At 51.9% G+C, this 8,437-nt stretch overlaps 2 protein-coding genes across 5 annotated transcripts in view; one reads left to right on the top strand and one right to left on the bottom strand.

The window, feature by feature from the left end:
- Nucleotides 1-412, top strand: part of NUDT17 (nudix hydrolase 17) — a 6,229-nt gene extending 5,817 nt beyond the window's left edge. The window contains exon 8 of the mRNA XM_006157133.3: nt 282-412. Within this exon, the coding sequence (XP_006157195.1) occupies nt 282-285 (4 nt within the window). The 3' untranslated portion in view covers nt 286-412. The remainder of the gene's footprint in view (nt 1-281) is intronic.
- PIAS3 (protein inhibitor of activated STAT 3) overlaps nt 1-8,437 on the bottom strand; it is an 11,582-nt gene that overhangs the window by 2,200 nt on the left and 945 nt on the right. For 2 of the 4 annotated variants that reach the window (XM_014591089.1, XM_014591090.2), the window contains exons 2-13: nt 7,839-7,934; nt 6,401-6,818; nt 5,899-5,983; nt 5,619-5,669; nt 5,323-5,413; nt 4,418-4,552; nt 4,118-4,223; nt 3,474-3,547; nt 3,171-3,331; nt 518-651; nt 269-437; nt 6-93 (exon numbers count right to left, since the gene is read on the bottom strand). In XM_014591089.1, the coding sequence (XP_014446575.1) occupies nt 6-93; nt 269-437; nt 518-651; nt 3,171-3,331; nt 3,474-3,547; nt 4,118-4,223; nt 4,418-4,552; nt 5,323-5,413; nt 5,619-5,669; nt 5,899-5,983; nt 6,401-6,818; nt 7,839-7,934 (1,608 nt within the window). The remainder of the gene's footprint in view (nt 1-5; nt 94-268; nt 438-517; nt 652-3,170; nt 3,332-3,473; nt 3,548-4,117; nt 4,224-4,417; nt 4,553-5,322; nt 5,414-5,618; nt 5,670-5,898; nt 5,984-6,400; nt 6,819-7,838; nt 7,935-8,437) is intronic. The other 2 variants (XM_006157137.3, XM_006157135.2) reach the window with 1 other exon arrangement.

The raw sequence follows: 8,437 nt of genomic DNA, 5'->3' as shown, positions 1-8,437 counted from the left end.
TGTAGGGGAAGGCTAGACAGGAAATCTCCACCAAGCGTGCCCATAGCAGGGCTCCGCAGCACCGAGGACGGCTGGTGACCAGACGTCAGGACTCTGTGAGTAGACAGGAGCTGAAGCAGGTAGCAAACTGCAGTGCCCTCACCAGCTCAGCTTCCCAGGTCCCTATCTGTCTGCCTGTCCGTGCACCAGAGTTTGCCCAAAGATCAGAAAGCATTCCTGACTTCTTCCCCTGTCCCTTTCATTATAGATTCAGCCTATTTTCTCATACCCTTTGCTTCCAGGTAGGGCTGGGATGGCAGCCGAGGTGACGGGACAGTGCTTCTTGGTCGGGGGCAGATCCTCCTCATCTGATGAGCTTTCTATCGTCAAGTCAATAACTTCAACCTTTTTCTTACTCTCTGATGGATTCCCCTCTTGGACTGGGCTGTACTGGAGGCCTGTAGGTGGTAAGAAAATTGTGTCTCAGACAAGAGGCCAACCAAGATTTAGCTCAGCTGGGGATCAGGGGGTCACTCACCATCCAGCCCATACCCTGGCGGGGGGCAAACCTCAGATGCCTCCTTCTTGGGTTTCATTGGGCACCAGGATCCATCTTCCATGAACTGGATCTCATCACAATCCGAACAGGAATTAAGAATCTCCATGAATAAACTGGGAAGGGGAGAAATGGGAACTCATGGCGGGGAGGTGGCTGGGACAGTAGCCAGAGAGTTCAGCAATTTACCTTCCTATACCTGAGTTCCCTCACCTGTAAAGGGATATTATCCACCCTACTGGACCTAAGTTGTTGGAATCAAATAAAGATATATGAAAGAGTTTTGTGGATCCAATCCTGTGGACAGTTAAAGGGGATCCCACATAGCCAACTGCAGTTTAAACTTTGACCCTGGTAGCTTAAACACATTCTTATGCACATATGAGTGCATGCCCCAAATCCTGATGGGGAAAATGGGATTGCAGGGTGACCATGCTACATGTGGGAGTGCTTTCTCCCTCTCCTCTCTAGTGAACACACATACCCACTGACTGACAGGCAAATAAATAAAGCTTTATAAACTTTAAAGTGCTAGGTTTTAAAATTCAGTACATCTGGGGGCCAGCAGATGACATAATGTTTACACTGCTGGACTCCCACATAGTCGACTGTGGTTTGTGTCCTTGATGGTGGCTTAAAACAGGCCAGGCACATGGGTGTGCAGGCGTGTGTGCTCAAAATCCCAATAGGAGAATGGAAGGGAAGGGATTGCAGTGTGGCCATCCCCTCCAGGTAGGGGGGATTTCTTGCTTTCTAGCTCTGTCTCTCCAGTGAGCACACACACCCTGTAGCAAAAATCTCTCTAAAAAAAATAAAATAAAATAAAATAAATACATCTGAGCACTTGTTATGTGTAGCACTAGGAAAAAGATAGAAAGATCAGGGGACCAGCAGTTGGCGTAATGGCTGTGTCATTGGACTCCCACATAGTCGACCGCAGTTCGCGTCCCGGACCTGGTGGCTTAAAACTCATGCCGGGCGCGTGTGCGTGCGTGCCCAAGATCCCGAGAGGAGAATGGAGGAGAAGGGATCGCAGTGTGACAATCCTCCCTGGGGGGTGATTCTCGCTTTCTGTCTGTCTGGCTCTCTGTCTGTCTGTATGTCTGGCGAGCGCACGCGCCCTATAGCAAAAACCTCTCCAGGAGAAAAAAAAAAAGAAACAAGATAGAAAGATCAGATACAGAACTCCATAAACTATCTCAATAAAGCGCTGGGAACAAGAACTGTAACACAGGCTTTTTTTGGTTTGTTTTAAGTCTTTGCTGTGGAGGGCATGCTCACCAGAGACAGAGAAGGAGAATGAGAAATCACCCTAAAGGAGGCTGGCCCTTCTCCAATCTCCTTGGGATTCTGGGCATGTGATTTTTTTTTTTTTTTTTTTTTGGACGTGTTTTTGCTTATGGCGCCTTGTCTAGAGAAACAGAGAGACAGAAAGCGAGAAATCACCCCCCAGGGGTGGGCATCTTGGGCATGCATGCACGCACCCGGCATGAGTTTTAAGCCACCAGGTCCAGGATGCGAACCACAGTCGACTACATGGGAGTCTAGCGACACAGCCATTATTCTAACTGCTGGTCCCCCTGGGCATATGATTTTCAAGCCACTGGGTCCAGGACTCAAACCATGCAGTCAGCCATGTAGGATCCAGTGCCTTAACCTCCATGCCACCTGCTGGCTTCCCATAATACCAGCCTTGGAAGGGTGTTAAGATTAGCTAGATCAGGGCAATGGGAGTGCACTCTCCATACAGATGACTGGGGTTCAGTTCCTGGTTGACCTGACAATGACATGGCAATGTGTCTGTGATCCTGGCTGGGAAGGTGAGATGGGGAGGATTGGGAAGGTAACTGTGTGAGACTCTGTCAGGAGTGCCTGTCCTCGCTCATGAAATAACTTAAAAACAAACAACAACAACAAAAAAACCCCCAGAAAGTTAGATCAGCACATCCAGGCCCTCAAAAGAATCTTATTGTTATGTTCAGTGGGAGGCTAGGTAGTGTAATAGGCCATGTATGATAATAGGTCAGTACTTTGGCTGTGCCCTTACCAATGACACAACCTCAGGCAAGACTCATTCTCCCTAAGCCTGTTTCCTCTTCTGTAATGATGGTACCTCTCTCAGAGATGTTATGAGGATTCAGGGGCTAACATGTGCAAAGAACTCGGCACAGAGCCCTGTATATACAGTCAATATCCTAGGGGACTTGGTCCCAGGACCCTCCCCCCAGATACCAAAATCCTCAGATGCTCAAGTTGCTTATATAAAATGGCACAGTGTTTGCATATACCCTCTGCACATCCTCTCATTCACTTTAAATCGTTTCTATATTACTTGTACGTAATCTCAGCATCAGATAGAAATGGAAATACATAAGCTTCTTCGGTGTCTGTTAGGGAGCTGCCTCTTCCCCCATTTCATAACAAGTGGCGTGGCTTGGCATCTGAAGTTTGAATCTGTGGATATGGAACCCAAGGATGCAGAGGGCTACTGCACTGCATCTGTAATGGTGCCTTATAGAGAGCTATGGGCTGGACTAGTGGACAGAGGTGAGACGAGTTCATGTGAGGGGAACATGAACATATTGAAAGGGGTCCCAGTGGATGTCCTAGGTAAGCGGAAGCAGAATGGCCCTACCCATCAATGATCAGAGATTCATAGGGAGCCTTCTTGTCACACACAGGACATGTCCACGTTGGCTTCTTCTCATTCATCTGTAGATAAAGGGCAGCATCGAAGCTCTGCAGGTGGGCACAGGTGAGGGCACGGCAAGGGACAGTCAGGCGCATCTTCCCGAGCTGAGGCGAGGCAAGTTCTCTAGTTAGTCTCCACTCCACTTTCATCCCAATAAAGCCCACACTAGTATCCCAGGAACCCTCACTTTGGGTCCAGAGGTTTAACCCAGTCCTCCTCCCCCTTCCCATTTCCCCTTGTACCCACCGGGCACATGAGTGACACCCGGAGACTTGTAGTGGCCACCTCACTGTCAGGGTCAGCAGTCAACTTCTCCTTGACTGAAACAAGAGTGAGGCCAGAACCATGTGGTTAGCACAGCTAGAGGAAGCCCCGGAGTCGATGAAGCCAGCGGCGGACAGCTGTGGCTGAGAGGCAGCTGGGTGGAGTCTTTGAGGGCCAGTGGGATGCCACGTGGGGGTGGCCTGGAATCCGGACTATGAAGGTTGGGCGTGGAGGAGATTTCCCCATCTCTGAAGATGTTTAAACATAGCTGGGAAATGCTGTAGCTAAGTTTGAGATGATCTAGAAGGAACTGAAGCATCGTGAGAGGGTTAAATTAGATGATCTTTAAGGTTCTTTCCAGTCCAGAGAACCCACATTCTAACAGGGCTGGAACTGAGGTCTATGAGATGCAAAGCAGACATATAATTATGAACACAAGGGTGTCACTCACTGCCTGGAAGGGGTTCGACTTCTCAACCATGAAGACTGGCAAGGGGTACAGAGGGACAGCTGGGTTTCACATGAGAGGGGAAATGAGCTGTCACTTAGTTTGGTGACGATGGCTGGAGGGCCAGGAATACTTGGATCCAGATGAGAGGGTCAAGAAGGGGAAGGCTGTTACTCACTCAGTGCCCGGGAGTGGTCTGGGTTCCGGATACCCTTTGCTCTGAGTTTTTGTAGAAGGGTCCCTGCCGTCAACTGCCTCACCAGGTACACAGACAAGGAGTAATTCTACTTGGAGTTGGGGGGAGACAATTAGCCCCTGCTGCTCATACACCATCACCCCCTTTTGTCCCATGAGGGCCAGTGACAGTGGGCTAAAGGCAGAGACCCAGAAAGAAGACTTTTCCCCAACCCCAGATTTTGGGTGGCTCCCCTACATCCCCTGCAGGCTTTCCCAGGCGGCCCACTTTAGCTTTGCTCACCCGTCCAAACTCAGATGACCAGTTGACCACAATAGTGTTGGGAACAGTGGCTGAGAGTCGAGCCAAGGGTGTGATGTTGATAGGTCGGCTGGGCCTCTTGGGCTCGGCCCCATTCTTGGTGGGGGGAAGATAACCCTGGGGAAGGGAGACTGATCAGTGGAGGGGACGGCTCTGGGAAGAGGCTCTGCTCTAACAACAAAAGACATCTCGTCTCAGGCTACTCACTCCCTGGAGGAAAGGCCAGCTCATTCACTGACCAAGGGGATGGGGGTCCATTCAGAGACTCACAAAACTGGGGCACTGTCTAGGGCTGTGTGTGGGGTTCACGCCTGGAGAGAAAGGAGAGCTTATTTATTGACTAAGGAAACAGAAACCCACGCACTGAGTTCTTGAGGAGGAAGAGTAGGGACACCACTCTTCTTCCAACTCTTGATTTGGGTCATGACTTTTAAGAATTCTCCCCCTGAACCTTTAGGTTGAGCTGCCTTATTCCAGGTTCTGACAATCTTTGTTCAGCCCTATCTTATACTCTCTAGGAGCCACTCAGTGGCACAGTGGTAATGCAACTGGACCCACATGGGAAGGTAGTGGGTTCATGTCCCGAGACCTGAATATATATGTTCAGGCTGCACACATGTACCCATGGTCTGGATTGGCCAGGCTGGGAGTAGTTGGCAGAATGAAGACCCCTATTGGGGATGCCTGTTTCTCTCATGGAAGAAATAAATAAACTGAAAAAAGAAAAAGAAAATACTCTCTCACTATACATTAATTCACCAGTAAACAGAGCACCTACTATGTGCCTGGCTCTGCAAGGCATGTCTCTTCCACAATAGGTTTATAATTAATCCTTATTCACTGAAACAGGAAGGGGTTAGAGCCCGAGAGAAGGGATGAAAATTTACCGGCAGGGGGCACAGTTTCCCATTGACCTTGACAAAGAGGTTGGGGGGGAAATAATCCTCCTGGGGACAGCTGGTCTCACAGAGACAGAACCTGGGGAGAGATGAGAGAGAACAAAAGGGTGGGAGCCTGGGGAGTCATGGAACCCCTAAAAGTCAGTCACAGGTATCTGTAGCCTTCAGAGCTAAGCTGGGCAGTGGCAGGGCTGGGGTAGCTCCCGGGAGTATCTGTCATATCCCTACGTCACTCCCAACCCCAGTAAGGAGCCCAGCAGGGTAGGCAGGGAGAATCAACTCACCTCAGCTGCACCTGTATGGTATAATCGCACTTGGCTCCTGGCAGAACCTCTCTGGAACATGGAGGGAAAAGGAGAGAAGTCAGCATACAGCCCCGGAGGGCAGGGGGAGATGGAAAGAGATGGGAAGTTGGATGTCCAGGGCACAGAGGAGAGACATATAAAAGAACGAGATGAAGCAGGCATAGGAGGACTGACAGGGAGGAGGGCAGGGCAGAAGAGAAGGAAGGCAGAGAGCAGAGTCCAGGGGTAACCACCCAGGAGTGAGGCAGGACTCAGGTACCTGGACGTGAGGATCTGCTGCACTTGCTGGGGTGTGAGGGCAAAGGTAAAGTGCGCTTCCTCGAACCGCTGGCTAGAAGTGGATGCTGAGGACACAAAGGGGCAGTTATTCCCAGGCCCGTGCACAGGTGGCCACAGAAGTTGCCTCCACCCCAGGTCAGTGATCCCACAGGACTAAGGTCTAAGACAGGCTTGGGGACGGGGGGACCAGCAGATGGCATAATGGTTAGGCTGCTGGACTACCACGTAGTCGACCACAGTTCGCGTCCTAGACCAATGTCTTAAAACACATACCAGGCGCATGTGCATGCGTGCCCAAAATCTCAAAAGGAAAATGGAAAAGAAGGAATTGCGGTGTGGCCCTCCCCTCTGGGGGGTGATTTCTCACTTTCTTTCTCTCTGGCAAGCACACGTGCCCTATAGTAAAAATCTCTCTTAAAAACGACAGGCTTGGAGAAGAGGCATGGAGTCCAGGAAGACTGAGGGACCACAGAAAGCCATACCGAGGGTGGTGGGCCGGATGAGCTCTCCGTAGACTTCATAGAAGGGCAATGGTTTCATGGTGACATCAGGGTGCACAGGTTGGGGCAGAGGGGGGTGCATGTCCACCTCACGTTTCGGGCCCAGCAGGGTGCCAGGGGCCAACAGGGTGGGGGGAATGGGAGCTAGAGGACCAGGGGAGCCTACAGGAGAGGTGCCAGGCGGGAGAGAGAGCAGAGAAAGGTCAGAGGGCCCCAGGGTCTTCCGGGGAAAGCGTCGGCGGTAAAGCTCCTTTATCTTCATCTGGACACTGGGGGCACAGCTGGACTTGAGGAGGTGCAGGGCCTTGGCCAGGAGCTCGTGCTTGCGTCCACTCTTGTTCCGGCCAGCAAAGCCAAGGAGCACCTGCAGCTCAGACACCCGGAAACTCATCACCATGTGCTGTGGAGAAAAACAAAACCTTGAGAATCCTCCCTGGGCAGACCTGTCCAGCCAAAGACACTGGGGCTGAGCTGCCAAGTGGGCAGAGCTGCCAGGTGGGCAGAGCCTCTTTCTGCCCAGCACTGCTCAGAAAGATGCTGTGTAGCTAGCAGATTACTACCAGGCGGCCGACCTGGCCGAAGGGACATCTCTGCCCATTTTAGCAACCCTCAGGTCAGGCTTACTGCCCCCCTGCCCCCACCCCTGAACAACCTTACGTCTCCAGGCCTAGAAGGGGGCCAGAGGGGGGATAGAGGGTAGCAGTCAGCAGCCATCCTCAGACACACCTCTGATTCCACTGTGGCCCCTACTTCCATCCCTGCCTATAGCCTAGGCTCTCCTGTAAGCTGCTTATCTCCTCTTGCTCTTTGTCAGCCTCTCAGAACCATCCCAGCCTCCTGGGCAGAGGATGGGACACAGGGAGACAGGGAGAGAAGAGAGGATTCAGGCCAGACAGCCTCACAGGGAAGAAAGGGACCAGGTGGCTCAGTGGTTGTGTCCCTGCCTACCCTTCCCCACCACCTCAATCCACCTCACTCTTTTTCCCCAAGCCTCTGAAGCTTTTGTAGACAGGGTTTTCAGGTCAAGGCTCAATGCTCATAAACCCCCAAAATCTTTTCTCGGCATCATTTTCATGACCACTCTCCCTTAGTCCTATTTTTCTGGGAGGAAATAGGACCAACACTTGGGGAGGAGCAGCAGAAGGGGTTGACAGTGAGTCACTGAGTCCAGGTACCCTGTCTCTATACACCAGCCGCCAAGGACTAATAACCTGCTTCTCTCTTACATGAAGTAAGTGATTCCACCCACACACACCCTCATGAGGTAGAAGAGAAGAAGGCATAACTCTAAACAGAGCCCTTGAGAGTGCGAGGAACGCCCCAAGTCAGGGCACAGAATAGCAAGCGCCTCTGCAGGGAGTCTGCCCAGGATGATAGCTCCATCAAAGGGCAAAACAAAGCCAGGAGGCAGGGGACGGACCAGGACCAGTGGTTGAAGTTCCATGTCCTCAGATGTAGTTACGCTCAAGACTCTGTGGCAGCGGGAAGAGAGCTCGCTCCTTGGAAGGACTCCTTTCTGTAAATCGTGAGGTGACTGTCATGGGCAGGCCTTGCCAGCCCCACAATTCCTCCAATCTAAGAGGCTTTGTCTTGGACGGCTTTTGAGGGATGTGATGAAAAACTTGTTCCTCTGTCCAGTGTTTATTTCTCCACTAGCTTTGCTGTAACTTCCCTCCTTTCTATGCCATAGTTTAACATTCCTCTGTCTCTGCCCAAAGCCAGGCTCCTAGGGTAGGACCTGCCTTCCAGCCTCCAGGATGCTCCTGCCCCACCCCTCCAGGTGCCGCCCGCCCCGCCCCGCCCCTACATCTCAGCGGTCCACTGGTACTTGCAAGGCTCAGATCCCAAGAGCAACCCCAAAGCCGCCAGCCTCGCGGCTGCATTTTCCCCAGGAGCCTCCCTACATCTGTCCCCCAGACCTATCCCTACGTCTGCCCCCTACTGTCGCATCTCCTGGCCCTGATCCGCTCGCCCCCTACGCCTCCCCAGCAGCTTTTCTCCCCAACCCGACCCCTACTA

The sequence above is a fragment of the Tupaia chinensis genome, unplaced genomic scaffold (assembly GCF_000334495.1).
Source record: "Tupaia chinensis unplaced genomic scaffold, TupChi_1.0 Scaffold000529_1, whole genome shotgun sequence".
Classification (NCBI taxonomy): Eukaryota; Metazoa; Chordata; class Mammalia; order Scandentia; family Tupaiidae; genus Tupaia; species Tupaia belangeri.
Note: the sequence above shows the minus strand (reverse complement) of the source record. Positions and strands in the feature narration are given on the sequence as shown.